Raw genomic sequence first — 16,322 nt, forward strand, 5'->3', positions numbered from 1 at the left:
TTTATTTTTTCTAGGACAGAATTTCTAACAAGCTTTTAGCAAAAAAAAAAAAGAAAAACAATGTTAAGTGTCTCTTGGTGATGGCGTGGATCAAAGTGAATGTCATATCAAGCACCGAGGCCATAGCATAAACAGTAGCGTTAATGCACTTTCACATCATGGGCTAATATGATTTCAGAGAAGGAGGGAGTGGAGGAAAGAAAGACAGAAAGGCAGCTATGGGGTATTAGTCTGACTTATTGTCTGCTTCGGTAGCCAGTGTGTCTGTGGTGGTGATGATCCTGGGCAACTCTATTTTCATGGTCAAAGACAGATGTCAGCAGTACTAGGCTTGTCCCGTACAGCAGCTTTACACCACCACAGGCTTGTGTTTCAGGAGGGCAGCCAGAAGGCAGTGGTGAAGATCTAAGAATAAAACTAGTTATTCAGCACTGCTGCCTGTGATGGTGGGATTGTACTGGTTTGCGCGTGGGAGGACTTCAGCCTGACGTTGTCCTGCTTCGAAGCATGCTAAGGTCTGCTGCCGGTCTGGCCGGCTTCATCGCCTTGCATACACTTCAATTCCTGGTTTCTTGGCATTGAGATGGAAATTTAAACAGTCTGGCTGACTGAACAAGCAGCCCTCTTAAAACCAGACCGCCACCCCGTTCTTCTCCTTTTGCTCCACTGCAGCGTTCAGTCACCACTTTATCACTCTGTGGTGCTGAATGGGTCCCCTTCATACCGGCCGAGTTTATGACCCTGCTTTTGCAGACCGGGGGTCTAGATATGTATCTCCATCAAAGGCGTTCTCAGATACCGCTGTCACCTCTGGTCAGCTGTGGGCTGATCTGCCTTAAAGAACTAATTATAAGCTCTTAACTATTAACCAGGAGCTCCTGTTTTCTTTTCCCTCACAGCTTGCCGTAATCCTGTTTAATATGTACGTGTGTGTATGTAGGGATAATCAAGAAGGGTATAAACCCTTGGTGGTTGTTATGAAATGTTTTTACCCTCACCCGAACCCTCAATTCACCTCACCTCCCACAGGAAGTGGCAACTCAGCCACAGGAAATGGACTTATGCAGATCTTTATAAAGACGTCCCCCCCTCAATGTGCTAAGATGTGCGTATAGCGGGATACCCAAATTGCCACAATCTGATATAAATAAACGGCTATGCAGTCCTAAGTACTGGCTCCTTACTATTGACAAAGGCTATCAAAAGCCCAGCTTTGATTTACCCTTTCAGATCTTATCCTTTTTTTTTTTATTCACAGTCCAATCTTGCTTCCTCACACCAACACACACCCACTCATAAACTATGGGCCTATTTATAGCTCAATCGCATGATAGAAAGCATATTGTCCCTTATTTGTTGGGTCTGGTTGCCTGCTCTGTTGTATCATTGCATCATTCGGAGCAGAGGCAGCAGTCCAGGCTTTATGAATGAACTGACTCTCCGCCAGAGGCTGGGAGATGGCACCGATCCCACTGTGATGTCATGCCACAGACAAGGAGAAGAGAGGGAGCTTTATGAAACCTCCCATTCATTGGTTTCGCTCTCTCTCTCTCTCGCTCTTTTTTTTTTTTTTTTTTTTTTGCCCACCCCTCACTCAACTCAGTCACCCATCACCCACCCAAGATGCTTTCTTGCTATCTTCCCCAGCCCTGTCCCGCCCTGCCCATCCGTGCCTATTCCAGCCCAATAGACTTTGGCCCTGGCTGTGAAAATCCCAATTTCACACCCACGCTCTGGCGCACAGGCAAAGACGGCCACTAATTTGGTGTGTATGTGTATATGTGTGTTTATGTGAGTCACTTTAACAGCCTGAGGTGCCAAAGAAGTACCTCTGTCTAAAGTTGGGTTGGGCCTTGCTCACAAGGGCAGAGCAGTAAAGGTGGAACAGCCTCAGCGAGAACCCCTGGGGGAAATATCGTCGTCGCACTCAGCAGCTTGTCCATTACTCATTTCATGGCAAGGGGAGAGTGGCTAATCAATACCTTTTACTGTAATCCAGACTAAACATCGGTCTCAATTCGTCAGTGATTCTTAGCATAGATGAACTTAATATGGTTTTTACCTCATTAGTAAAATTGGTTTCATTTTGTACATTTTGCTGCAGAAGCTCTTTTTCTTTTTTTCTCTTCTTTTAAGTCAGATACTTGTCAGTGAAATGCCATAATGTTGCCTGTGATTTACATCCATTCCTACATTTCATGAGCTAAGTGGATGGGACTCATTTTGCGGACAGACCCACACAGTCTAATGTGGAAAGTGATGACTAGTGGATGCTCTAGCTCTCAGTACATACTGACCGTTCTCTATCTAATGGGGCTCGCAGGCATTGAAATCGTATCAGGACTTCATCATTTACTCGAGACTGTCTAGATCCAAGCTCGCCTTTCTCGCTAATGGATGCACATTGTACATTAGCACTGCCGCAGATAACTTTCATATGGATCATTCACCATGGAGACTGCTCTATTATCACTTCACTGTTACGTTTAGCGTTCTCCTTTCAGCCTTGCTGAACATTCTGCATCATGTTTTTAGGAGATCAGCTCAGATCAAAAAGAAAAATTTACAACAAAGGAGTGTATGTACATAAAACACACTATTTGACTGTCACCTGACAGTCAACCTTCTTCTTCTTTTTTTAATTGTGTTTGTGGTTTGAATTAGAGCCTGAGCAGGATTTTAAGAAGTATTAAAACAACCCAATAATGATATGCTTTGTAGACGGGGTTCACATTTTTCTTTTTACTCTCTCTAGTGTCTAATGTTAGTTCTCATGCACTGTAGTGTTAAGTGTCTTTGATGGAAGATTTAGTGCTAAAGTGGGTTCAAGTCTGTGTGGGCAAGTACGCGCTGCGGATGGGTTGATAAAAGCGGTGTGGAGGGAGGGGTGTAAGCGGTTTGAAAGTGCAGACAAACTCCACTTGAGCCAGCTTAAATAAACTGCCACATTTTGCCTTTGCTTTCACATCAAAGGACAGACTGTCTGAGCCCCAGTCACATCTCAGTTTGCAGCCATTTGCAACATGTACCTCTCTGCATTACCAACACTACTTAAAAGAAAAACGAGCTCAGTAGAAACTTAGACAACCTTGCAGTCTTTTTTTTTTTTTTTTTGTCAAATAGAGAAACCAGCTTTATTTTTATGTGTGAGCCATGTCTGACAGTAGTTAAACAGGGTTTTTGTGTGAGACTGTAAAACAATGGCTGTTCTCAACTCTTCAACCTTTTACCTTCACTTCTGACTGAAATGGTTACATTCTGTTTGTTCAGACTATATTATTACAGCCCAAATTGAATCACAGGAAGAAGCAAAGAGCTCCTCTGTCTTCTTTCTCCAGTCTGCTGCAAAAAAGCTTGAGAGGGGGAAGAAAAGGGGAAAAAGAACGACCTAAAGACCGAAAAAACAGAAACTGGGAAACCTAATTTTACAAACAGCCAGACAGACATTGGTTACATGGGCGAAGTAGGGACGGGGGGGTAAGCTGCTGTGCATTCCAGACAAGGTCGCGACGTCAGTGAGTGGTGAAAACAAGCATGAACTGTATGTTGCTCTAGTATACTGCTGGCAGATAAAACCACCAGCCGGTGGAGATGCCAGAACATCTGGGTTTGACACATGGCGGTGCTGCAAGTGTGACACACCCACTCCTCACAGCTTGTTTGCCCTGAAGACAAGCCTTTCTGTGATCTAGGATTAATGATTTGAAATTGCATGTAATGGACAAAGAAAAAAATGATCTAAAGAAATAGACTCACCAGTGAAATCAAGACCTGGCTGACTCTTTGATTTTTTTTTATGTGTTTGCATGTTAACCTACTTGAGACCTAAGCTGACCTGTTGTGTTTTTAAGTTTTGCCGTATGCACGTTGCCCCCCCCCCAAAGTTGATTACACAAGATAGTGACATTAAGCTTTACTGCACAGTAACAGATAATAACAGATGTAATTGTGTGCTGTGCAAATGTGTGTGGACGGTTTGGAGATTTAAACGATAAAATATCCCCTAACTGAAACTCTAGGTTCTTTTTTTGTGGCTGTTTACAAGTTATTTGTTGAACCTAGGTTGCTGGGTTTTTTTGGGTTTTTTTTGTTTTTGTTTTTTTAACTAGTCTGTTTTTATATTAGAGGCCAGAGGGTCTTTCCCCTTCTCTCCTCCTCATCATATCCTCTGTTTTGCCCCCTTATCGCCATACTTCTGCAGCCCAGTCAATCTAATTAGATGAGTGCGAGTCATCAGGCACTGTTTAAAGCCATCAAAGGGAGCTCTGTGTCCCACTGGTTGCCCACTGGCTGTGAGCCGAGAACAGTAACCCTAGTGTGTAACTGAATCCCCTCGAGACGGGCCACCCCCGACTTTCCAAGTCACTCGCCAGCAGCCGCGGTGACATCATCACCTCATCCCTTGACCCTTGACCTGTGAGAATGCTTGACCCCGTGCTGGGTCCTGTGACAGTAGGCCCACTGTGTCGGGGCGACGTGGTAGGAGGGCTAGCAGAGGTCATAGTGTCGCTGATGGGCAGCACTGACCACTCTCCCACCCAGGATGTACAGGTAGAAGATAATAAATGTGGGGTTTACCAACACAGTATACACACAGTGACACGGCTCTCCCTTGCTTTTTAAACAGGTTAGAGCCAAAGCTGTGACAGTCCTTGTTTCAATAGATTGGAGCCGATATGGAGACAGTGTCTGTCTAGACGGAATGTAATTGTTGAACCATGTTGTTGATCACGGTAGATATAAATGTTTGCTTTGTTTGTGTGGACGTGGATGCACGTGCGCGTAACTGTGTCAATGTCTAACCGAAGCGCACATTCACAGAACTCTTCCCGCTGCCTCTTTGTCTCAATTAAATTTTCCATTCAGCGAGCTTTATCGGCATGAAATATAATACAGGATGCACTGCCGCAGCCTCAGTTGTCAATAGGAGTGAAAGGAGCATGTAATATTAGTCATTTGGATTTCAAGTCTAACAGATGCTGGTGTTACTCAAAATAAATATTCTTCTTTGTGATTTGTGATTTGCAGATCCCGAGTGTGGAGATGTCCCCCTGCTAACTCCAGGAAGTAAAGAGATGATGTCCCAGGCTTTGAAGGCCACCTTTAGTGGCTTCACAAAGGAACAGCAGCGACTGGGTATTCCCAAAGGTAAGACTGCCAGCTGCTTTTTGCTGTCATTAGTTCCTGCTAATGTTTTCATTTGAAAACTCAAATTGCAGTACCAGCCCTCTAAGAATACCTCAGTGTGTCACATATCAGGCGCACACATCTGCAGTTCTTTCACATTTCGGCTTTCTTCAGAGGATTCTGAGAAAGCACCTCTTAGAAAGACTGACTGAAAAGGAAACGCCCAGTTGTTCCAGAAATGGCGTTGCATTATATATATTCAGTCCAGGCAGACTGACTGACTGCAACATCCCAAGAATTGAGACACAGAGACAGACAGCAAAGAGATGGCATTGAAAACTGAAGCAATTACAGCAACCCATGTGATCTGCAAATTATGATTTTTTTAGCTTTTCATTACAACTGTGGTTTACAGTCACTTCAGCTTCCCACTTTGCTGTTGGTTATTAAGTGAAAGTTGGCTCCAGCTCAGACTGCAAAAATGAGAATCTGTCCTGTTGTATCATTCACAAGCTGACCTGAATATTTGAGTAAATGTGTCTGGATGGTGTTGTCGACGTTTAACAGTAACTGCCACTCTTTGCAATCCTGTGCAGATCCTAGACTGTGGACAGAAAAGCACGTGGCCGAGTGGCTAACGTGGACCGTGAACGAATTCAGTCTGAAGAACGTCGATTTCGACAAGTTTGGCATCAACGGAGCCAGCCTGTGTGCGATGGGGAAGGAGCGATTCTTGGACTTGGCGCCTGACTTTGTGGGCGACATCCTTTGGGAGCATTTGGAAATGCTTCAAAAAGGTAACGGCGTAAGATGGTTATCCTCTGATTATCCGATGAGTTTAAGAGATTTAAAAGTCTCAGTTTTGTGATGCAAGTCAAATAAGAAAGCTCTCACCACACAGGCTGACATCACTGCTTATTCCAGTTTAGGACTGTTGGTATTTGCTCTTGTAACAGGAGCCAAACAGGAAGACACGATTTAGCTCAGGTCATTAATTTTTGATAGAGCAGGATGCAGTTACACGATACATAAAATCAATGATGAGGTCACTGATTCTCATTCTCCATCTATTTTTCATGAAGAGGATACAAAGCATTACCCCATGAATGGACTCAGCTCTAACTTCCAGGAATCCCGCTTTACCTCAGACTACTTTGTCAGTAAGTATTCATCACAGTCAATCTAATAGCATAAGAAAACAAATATTCAAATATGAAAGGGAATCCAAGTAGAGGAAGTAGATAAGGTGGTTCAGTGTGGTAAGTAGGTTAGGGTTAAAGAAAACATCAGTTAAAACTGATTTGGGTTTAGCGTTAGCAAATAATCCCCCCACACACATTTTTTTTTCTTGGATTTATTTCCTAGATATAGATCCTCAGTACATCTTTGCAGCTGTAGATGAATAGTGACCACACGTACAGTGGCATCACTGTGAATTTTTTGCTGAGTTTAGGTCCAATCAATATGTCTTGCTGAAAATCTACAAGATTGTTCCCGTGTGCTCAGGGCTATATTTTCTTTTGGACTATTCACACGCCGAGAACTTCGGTGGCAGCACAAGAGGGATAATGACTCCACTCCTTTTAAGATCGATCTTCCTCCTCTGCGTTGCTCCTTGCTTGCCTTCATTCTCTGCTTTCTATCTACACTCATTTCCCTTTGTTTGCTCCAGGCTATGGTGTTGAGCACGCTCAGTGTGTCCCTCCTTCTGAATACTCAGAGCCCGGCTTCATCACAGAGTCCTACCAGACACTTCATCCCATCAGCTCAGAAGAACTGCTGACCCTCAAATATGAGAGTGAATACCCTGCTGCGGTCATCCTCCGGGACACGGCCCTCAACGGCATGCCGGGAGACTACTTTTCTGTCAAGCAAGAGGTGGTGTCACCTGACAACATGTGCGTGGGACGCCTCAGCAGAGGTGAGCGATCGTACAATGCATAAGTACGTGGCTGAGATTTGAGGAGACATTAAAGAATGTGGGACTAGCTTTGCAGTGAAAATGTGGTGCATTTACATTTTACTCAGAAGGTTTGCTCGAATTACCTGCTTACCACATGCACTTGCTTGAGTTTGTCTGAATGCATGTAAAAGTTGAAGGTTTCTATGGGTGTCTGCCTGCGTGTGATTGTGCTGAAGCTACCAGAATCTTGTCATGCCACATCAGTGTGCAAGTATTAGAAGAGAAGAAAAGCAGGCCTTCTGGTTGGCTTGTGGTTCAAGCAAACCCGACTTGTACACTCTAGACTGGGTTGGGGAAAAAAAACTCTATTGTTTTTGTCAGAGCGATACACGAACCAAAGCCACAATGTGTTCTGTTCTTGCCGCATGTCCCTTATGTAAAACAGTTCAAGTGGTGTAACCTTCAAAAAAAAAGAAGGTATTTTTTTCTCTTTCTTGTTTTTCTTGGCCTCCTTTCTTCGGCTCAACCTTAGGGTTCTGGGTAAGGAGATAGAGGTGTCATCCTCAGTTAGCAAGCGTGGGGTTTTCTCATGAAACTGTTTGCTTTTCTGAATGCTCGAGCTTGTTTTCTCTCCCAGCAATAGTTTACAGAGGAATTAGCGGTATGATTTAGACTGTTGCCCATAAAGCTAGGGTTTATCTTCTCCCAAATCCCCAGCTGTATAAATTATTAGCAAGTGCCATGTAAACCATACGAGTCCTCCATCCAGTGCTTTAAGCATTTGCCTGCAAGGCTTGAGATCCAATCCCCATGCATCACACATACCAAGTGTTTGCGCATTGAACTGTGCTCTCCCAACGTGGGAAAGTATTTTGTAGCACAATTGATATCCACATGTGGCTCCAATTTTACCAGTTGAAGATTTCAGCATCAATAGCGGCACGACATTATCTGTCATTTGTTAATGGCTTACCACTGAAAGACTCCTCTTATCGTCATCAAGGCCAAAAATAGCGGGGCAATTTCTGTGAATGTCTTCCATTTAAAATCAAACCCAAATGCTGGTTGTGAAAGTGAAATGAGGTGTGAAATGGAGGGACGTGGCACTGTACAGAGCAATAAGCTATAGCTTAGTGAGGAGCAAAACAATTTACTTCTAAGGTGTGGCTAATGTCCCTTTTGTCAAATCTCAGCAAGGTTTTTGCAATTAATTCAGAGTTATTTGCTATTGTTCAAGTTTCACCATCCGACAGTTTTGGAGGTAATAGTGATTTGTCATAGAATCTATCTGTGTCATATAGCGAGTGCACTTATTTCTTTTCCATCGGTTCAAATTTGGCTCTTACCGAAAGTCCAAAGTCACTTTCCATCAGGCTGTGGTAGACTTGGTTCATCTTGGGATGACTAAAAAACATAGCCTGTGTGTGACTGTGACAAATTGAATGATGCTATAAAACTGAGTAATCATTAATGTGCAATGCCAACATCAATGCAACATTGACGGGAATCATCTTAAGATTTGTGCCATCATCAAACTGGCCTAAATGCTAAAATTTTAATATCATATAGCTTGTCCACAAACAATGTCAGAGTTTGAAATCACAGTAATGTGTGTGAGTTTAGAGTTTCTACCTACATAACAATGGCTTTCTTGACAATTTTTAATTTTTTTTTTCACCCTTTCCCTTCCAGGTAAGCTTGGTGGCCAGGACTCGTTTGAGAGCATTGAAAGCTATGAGAGCTGCGACCGACTGACCCAGTCCTGGAGCAGCCAGTCTTCATTTAGCAGCCTGCAGCGAGTACCGTCTTATGACAGCTTTGACTCAGAAGACTACCCCGCTGCCTTGCATGGCCACAAGCCCAAGGGCACCTTTAAAGACTATGTGAGGGAGCGCTCAGACCTCAGCAAGGACAAACCCGTCATCCCAGCAGCAGCACTGGCAGGATACACAGGTAAGATGTCTAGAAATCACACTTTATATTTATATGCAGTCATTACATTAAAAGAGTAATATTGGTCTATATGTATTTTTTCTGATCGCGTGCATGCAAACGGTAGACGTTTATGGAAAACCAGTCCGATTGTTGATTTCTGTGAATATAATTTTAATATAAACACTTCTGTAGGGCACAAAATGCAGTGTATAATGTGGTGTAACAAACTTGTTGATGCTCTGCAAAAGTGCCAAATCTTGTGGTGCCTGAATGCAACACTTTTAGACCAAAGAAGGGAAAAAAAGCACACCTTTTACCCAGGCAACCCAAGTTATGCACATCACAGGAAATAAAACAGATTTTACTCATGCCTCCTTTTACTTCACTTCTTTTTCTCGCTTTTTTTTTCTCTTCTTCTTTTCTGTCTTCTCATCTACCTTCTTCTTATCGGCAGCCCGCATCTCAACCTATTTTTTCCAGGTCGTCCTAGCAACGCTCGTGAAACTTAGAAATTATGCCTGCCCCTGCACATAACACCAGAGCAGAGTAAAATTATCTCTTCATCTCATGAGGCATCTTCTCACTCATGCATGCTGAAAAAGCTGCTTTATGTATGTTCTTCAAGTTCAGTAAGATGGAGAGATATTTTAAATGCTCTTGTGCAGCAAATGCACTATTTTAGCATCTGGCATGACTTTTGGTTTCAAAAGGGTGCAAAAAAAAAGAAACCCAACTGCTGCTGTTGCTACTTCTTAACCGTTTATCGGCACTGAGCCATAAATACAACTTATAAGTTAATATGAATCAAGAAAGATGACATAAATAGCTGTTTTTTTGGCCTCAAGTTAGCTGTCTTTTAATGTCAATTGCCATACAAACACACGAAGAGAAAAGTTGTCAAATCCCTGCAAAGGGGTTTAATTCAAGTTATTCTAGTTTAAAGCTGAACTGTAAACACAGCTGAACACTGACACAGTTGAACGCTGATGCTGAATCGACTCTTCACAGAGTGTTTGGGACTTTTTCGGTCTTGTTTAAATTACAGTCACACGGCAGTAAGACTGCCAGTATTGGAAAAAGGGGGAAATCCAAGCATATTTTCCAACGTCACAAACAATGCATACATCAGATCTCTGCAGAGTGCCCCAAAGTTGGTATGCACAAGTTAATTGGTCAGCTGTATGGTCATTAGTTCAAGAGCCACTTTTAGAACAATAAGTCATTTATGAAATGTTGGAACGATATAGTTATGAGTTTATAATCAAATGGATTAGACCAAGGCACAGAGCGTCTCTAGAATGATCTAAATCTGTTTTCTCCCTGCACGCTAAACCAGCAGAAGCAATGCAAACTGCCTGCAAGCAGTCACGGCGTAAACATATTTTAAACGAGTCATAGTTGCATGACTATGACTCGTTTCATAATCTGTCTTTTTATGTACTGCATGTTTCAACTCCAAATTGTGTACTTGTAAGGAAAGCATGGCAGCTGCTTTCAGCCTAATGTGAGAAGAGACTTGTTTTGACTATGAAACTATAACCAAGGTAATAATGCCACAACACTCCAGTTTAAGAAAAAAAAACAACCAAAAATTTCTAACAGCCGCTCTGGACCCTGCTATTTTAAAGAGTAGTGTAAAGAGAGTTGTGGTCTTTCAAAGATGGAAGCATTTTTGTGTTTGCCCATGTGCATGTGTGGGTGGGTGAATAAAAACAGAAGAAAAAAAAAAAAGGATCGGGGGAGCAAGAGAGAGAAAGAGACCTCTATCTGGAAAAAAGAAATCCCTCAAAATAAAGAAACAACCTCTTGTACAATTCCAAAACAGTGTTTATGACAGCTCGACAGCTTGCTCTTGCTCGACTTCCTGTTTAAGTCACGGGGTGACAGGTGACACTTGTAACGAGGACAGGGGACCTGATAAGGCTGCAGGGAGATAAGGCTCCAGTTGCCATCTGCGTGGTTTCCTGCGACAATTCATCATTTACACCTCTGTCTGCAATAACATCAGGCCACCTTACAACATAGCGAACTCTCATTTTGGCTCATGATATTTCGCTCTCTGTCTCACTATTGCATGTATTTGCTCGTACACACAGAGGGCTTTTGCATTGCAACGCTGTAAAAAATAGTAATTTGCCAGTCAATATTAGCTGGTCTCGCCTTTAAAAATTTTTATCCACACCTTTGAATTATCGTCCTTTAAATAGCCACATAGGTTTGAGACTCCTATTGCCATGGATTCAATACTTAACGTTATGAAGACGAGCCCCAACCTTGTGCTTGTTCAGTGAGGCCCATTGTGAAAAGATTTTAACATATTTTAAAAAGGGTTGCCTACATTGTGGCATGAAAGCACGACGTTCTGGTATTACCCTTATGTGGGCTCACAGTTACTGCAGCAGGAACACGAGTCAAAGCTTTCTGTATGAGTGACACCCGATGTTGCAGAGCCACTTATTTTCCAAACTCGGAATGGCTGCTGTCATGCACCTTCTTCTTCAGTCCCTGCGAGGCCTTAGTGGGCTCTAAATTTCGAGTTGTTCAACCCACACGTCTGTTTCCCTGAACGCTTTTGTTTTTGTTACAAAAAGGCTACGTTTGGTTTTCTGAGGCACTCGAGAGAGGTGACTTTTGCTTAGCTCCAGTTTTGCTTAGGCGGTGTGCTGCACTGGCAGGTGTGATTTCAACACGCAAGCCTCAAAAGAGGGTGGGTTCGTGTGTATGCTGAAAAAAAAACAAACAAAAAAAAAAAACCACACGATCAAAGTGCACTGCAGTGAATCTAGTTCAGAGACAAAACCAGGCTTTTTTTTATCGCCTTTGTTCTGCTTTCCCTCCTTTTTTTTTTTTTTCCATGAACTCTAATAAACTTTTTGCTCTGACATTGAAATGATGTTTTACTAGTTTATTCATTTAATGTTACTCTTGGAAAAATGCACCCTCTTAACTTTGCATTGAACTTGGCAACTGCTCTCTTTCTTAAAACAGACTCTATTCAAGTACAGTAGATGTGCTGCTGAAGCCTAAATGCAGCCCTTCTTATTTTTAAAATAGTGATTTCATCAGTGTGGAACTCTTGCAGACACAGACTCTCACTCTAAATTCACATACTGCACAGGGCAACTGGCAGACAAGGGAATACATGATGAATGGGACTTCTGTGCTTGGGACGACATTTAGTTCCACTGCTGTACTTCAGTCTGACCCAGATTAGAAGCTTTACTTTGTTCCTCTTTTCAAATTAAGTGAATAATTTGCATGAATATGTAACACTTTTCATATATAGCATAAGTACTTAGTGTCGTGCTTCTTCTGGCCGTGACTTTTATCACAGACAGGACATTGTACAGACAGTGCTGTTCCTCAACGCATTCTGCATAGCACATGGACTGATGGGAATATATCTCCTAGATTCGGCGTATTGTTATGTGAAATATACTAGTTTAGTTCGATAAAATGTTAAGCAGACTATGGAACTTGGGAGCATTTTCCAACAACAGGAGATCTTTTGCTCTGAACTTAGCCTCACCTCAATCAATCCCCACAGCAACTGGCATCTGCACAAACAACAATGTGTCCTCTCAGTGTATGTAGCTCTTCTTCTTAAACGAACACCTTCTCCCCTTCCACCCCCATCTGCTCTGCAGGCAGTGGCCCCATCCAGCTGTGGCAGTTTCTTCTGGAGCTACTGACCGACAAGTCTTGCCAGTCCTTCATCAGCTGGACAGGCGACGGCTGGGAGTTCAAGCTTTCTGACCCAGATGAGGTGAGAGGTTGCGACCCCACTGGTCATCTAGCACACGTGCTGGGAGGTCTTAAGTAGTTAGCCAGATGAACAAGATGGCTGCTTGTTCCATGTAGCTCAATTAATTGCAAGTTTCAACAAAAGTATGTATTCTAATGTTTCTGGCACATCTTGACAGGCTTGTTCACTGTGCTTTTTCAGGTTGCTCGAAGGTGGGGCAAAAGAAAAAACAAGCCTAAGATGAATTATGAGAAGCTGAGCCGTGGCCTGCGTTACTACTATGACAAGAATATCATCCACAAGACATCTGGGAAACGCTATGTCTACCGCTTTGTCTGTGACTTGAAAAGCCTGCTGGGGTACACTCCCGAGGAGCTGCATGCAATGTTGGATGTAAAGCCTGATACGGACGAGTGAATCAGATATGAAAGAAAAAAGGAAGTGAAGACAAAAAGTTAAGGAGCCACTTGGACTGAGGCTCATAAAGTGGTCTTAACTGTTTAATAGAATTGGTAAACCAATTATTTTGGGGACCAAAAATGTTTTGTTTTGGTTTTTGGGGTTTTTTTGCTGTTTTTTTTTAAACGAATAACTGTGGTCTTTGTCAACTTTGAGCTCCTGTCTCTCAGACCATAATTTTAAAACCGAAGGCAGAAGCCTAAAACCTGTATTCTTACCCTGTTGCATTTGAGGTGCGTGTGTGTGCACGCATGTGTGTATGTGTGTATGAGTGACTTATACTGGTGTCATTTAGCAGCTCAAAGCAGACAAAGCGTTACCGGGTAGATTTCAGGTTCTGTTCTGACTAAGTAGCAAAGTGGGGGAGAACTGAGAGAGAGAGAGAGAGACAATAAAAATGTTGGGCTAAACGAAGCGGAAAGTTCCTGCTAAGAAAATGGTTGCCAAAAAAACCTGAACTGAACTGAGGAAGGTATAATCTCATACTTGCATACATGCTTACTGTTTTTCCCTTTGGCAGTGACAGACTTTTTTCAGCTAGGACCAAAAAAAAAAAACAAAAGGAAAAAAAAAGTGTCTGGTATAAATTGCTGTTTACGCTTGTGCCACTATACTAATGCCGATTTTTCAAAACAGTCGCTGTACATCTTCCGGATAAGTGTTGTAAAGGGTATTTTTTCACATTGTTCTCAGTGACGGTATTACAGTGGAACCAAACATTAGATGCCAAGTTTTACTCGTCTGTTCTCAAGGAACTATCAACTGAAATGTGCTGATGCGTTATCAGACAACACTATAGACACTGGCCCCTTGCTTTGTAGAGTGTGAAGACCTGGTGAGGTGACTCATAGCAAGAGTGTCTGAAAGACAACTGAAAGTAGCCGTTGCTTTTGAAACTGACACGTTCACCTTTATGTACATGTTTGCCACCTCGTTAGAGACGCATATTGTGACTGAAAGTCGTGCATATTTTTTTTTTTTTTTTGCATATACCACCAGTATTAGCAAACTGTAGACAATCTTATATGGGGAAATTCAGGAGTAAGAGGAGCTGTTTCATGTGCAGATTAGATGCATAATTTCATTTCACTGCCCATGTAAGCTTACTTTTAGACACGTTTTCATATTAATTGCCTAGAGAGTAAAATTGCAAGTTGGTTTGCTGATGTTATCTTGCATAATTCTCTTTCAAATGTGTTGTACGTTTTGGCCATAAGGAAGGGTAGTATAGTGTGAAGGTACAGTGTAGGAAAGCAGGTCAGGTAATAGGAAAACTGACTATAAATGTTGACTATAGAGAATCTGAAACTTTAGAGGATAGATGAAGGTGATGGGTGATGTGGATAATGTAGGTGATCTCTCGTGATGTCTGATGAAGACTGGTTGATACAAGTGATGCAAGTTAACTTGCTTGAGACATATAGGACGGATGGCAGAGGCTTCCATTTCAATTTTACATTCTTTTGCAACTTATCTACATTCAGTTCAGAAATGAATGACTAGTTACAAGCAAATTGGCAACAGTTTCCTCCCAAACAGTGGGAACAGTGGCTGTACACTAGCCTTATGGGAAATGCCAAAGTTGAGTATTATATTAGAATACAATGTTATTGTTTACAGTAGCTGAAAGTTACCCATATGGATGAAAATAGCTTCTGAGATGTCTATTTGTACAGATTCTGTTTCATAATGCTTTACTGAGACCCAGATTACACAAATAAGCAAAAGACAAAGCAGGAATAATAACCAAAGCCCATGTGAGGTCTTTGGCCACGGTGCACCCACAACGTTAGAAGATGGGGACCAGAAACCTCTCACGTATTCGTGAAATGTCGTCTTTTATCTTTTGTTAATATGTCAGAAAGCACACAGCTTAAGGACAAAGAGTAACGTCTTTGCTGATGTTTTTTTTTTTTTTAATTTTTTATTTTGGATACCGGCTGAGTTTAGGTAAGAGATGATGTATACGTTCATACTGTGTAACTGGTAACAAGCTTGTCCATTGTTATTCAGCACTGGCTTAGTGTTTCCTTATCCAAGATAAAGAATTGGAAGTTAAACAGTTGGGTCAGTAATAAGCTGCACTGTATGTTCATTCCTTTATTGCATATGTTCACACCAGTGTTTTGAAAATCTTCTTTCTCTCTTTTTTTTTCTTTTTTCTTTGGTATTGTTCAGGTATTTTTCTGATGTCAGTGTTCTGTATTAAAGTGAGCTTAAAAGACTTATTTTTTATCTGTTTGTATTAAAAAAATGTTTTCTTTTTTCCTCCCAACACAAACGTCATAATGTTAGTATGGTTGGCTTCATAAGATCAATGTGCTCGGAGAAAACATTTCTGTTACCTAAAATGTTAATATTTTGACATTTACTTTGTCAGGAAATTATACTGTTGTTAAATGTCAGAGTCTACAGTCTACTGCAGGTCTTATGTATTAATGAAACCTAGTCAGGCAAGTGTACACCTAACAATATTTTGTGGCATATGCATATCTCGGAATGGATTCAGAAGGAAAACTTGTTATTTTGGATGTTGTTTTTTTGTATATTTTATAGTGTCTTTGTATTTTTGTTATGAGATCATTTTTATTGTATTTAGTTCACAAGCATTTGAATATTTTTCAATAATTTATATTTTATAAAAGACGAGATGCAGACAGCTGGTGCTTTCATGGGAATTTAAAGGTAGCGCAGGACAAAATAATGTAGCTAATTTCTTTTTGTTTTTGTTTTTGAATTCATTTTTTATATAGAAAATAGACCTGTCTGCTAGAGGTAAAAAAAGGCTGATGCTGGCCCATCAATGATTTCTGCTGGAAAGGTTTTATAAACTGTAGCTTCTATTTCCAAAATGTACTTAATGTACTTCAAAATGTTATAAAATATATGTGAAGAAAGATTTTATCACTGCGTGTGGTGTTTTTATTGTGAAAGTTCACATGAAAGGTTAACCATCTGCCTACCTAGTGATTTTCTTCACTTTGCTATATAGTTAAAATATAGATTTTGGTCACAGTTCAATGAGAGTATGGGTGTGAAATGTAGGGATTACATGCCATTATTGAAAATAACATATATGGAAATATTGTATATGTATATATGTAATGTGCTTTGATTTGCAGAGTCTCTTTACAGCTCCCTATATTCATATTT

At 41.4% G+C, this 16,322-nt stretch overlaps 1 protein-coding gene across 3 annotated transcripts in view; it reads left to right on the top strand.

Moving 5' to 3' along the window:
* The window catches only part of ets1 (ETS proto-oncogene 1, transcription factor), a 34,688-nt gene extending 18,615 nt beyond the window's left edge, over nucleotides 1-16,073 (top strand). For 2 of the 3 annotated variants that reach the window (XM_084950767.1, XM_084950769.1), the window contains 7 exons: nucleotides 5,029-5,148; nucleotides 5,724-5,924; nucleotides 6,210-6,287; nucleotides 6,800-7,048; nucleotides 8,723-8,983; nucleotides 12,613-12,731; nucleotides 12,912-16,073. In XM_084950767.1, coding sequence (XP_084806893.1) covers nucleotides 5,029-5,148; nucleotides 5,724-5,924; nucleotides 6,210-6,287; nucleotides 6,800-7,048; nucleotides 8,723-8,983; nucleotides 12,613-12,731; nucleotides 12,912-13,127 — 1,244 coding nt within the window. In that variant the 3' untranslated portion in view covers nucleotides 13,128-16,073. The remainder of the gene's footprint in view (nucleotides 1-5,028; nucleotides 5,149-5,723; nucleotides 5,925-6,209; nucleotides 6,288-6,799; nucleotides 7,049-8,722; nucleotides 8,984-12,612; nucleotides 12,732-12,911) is intronic. The other variant, XM_084950768.1, reaches the window with a different exon arrangement.
* The last annotated feature ends 249 nt before the right edge of the window (nucleotides 16,074-16,322 follow it).

The sequence above is a fragment of the Perissodus microlepis genome, chromosome 14 (genome assembly GCF_051167445.1).
Source record: "Perissodus microlepis isolate ML-2025 ecotype Zambia chromosome 14, ASM5116744v1, whole genome shotgun sequence".
In the NCBI taxonomy this organism is placed as follows: domain Eukaryota; kingdom Metazoa; phylum Chordata; class Actinopteri; order Cichliformes; family Cichlidae; genus Perissodus; species Perissodus microlepis.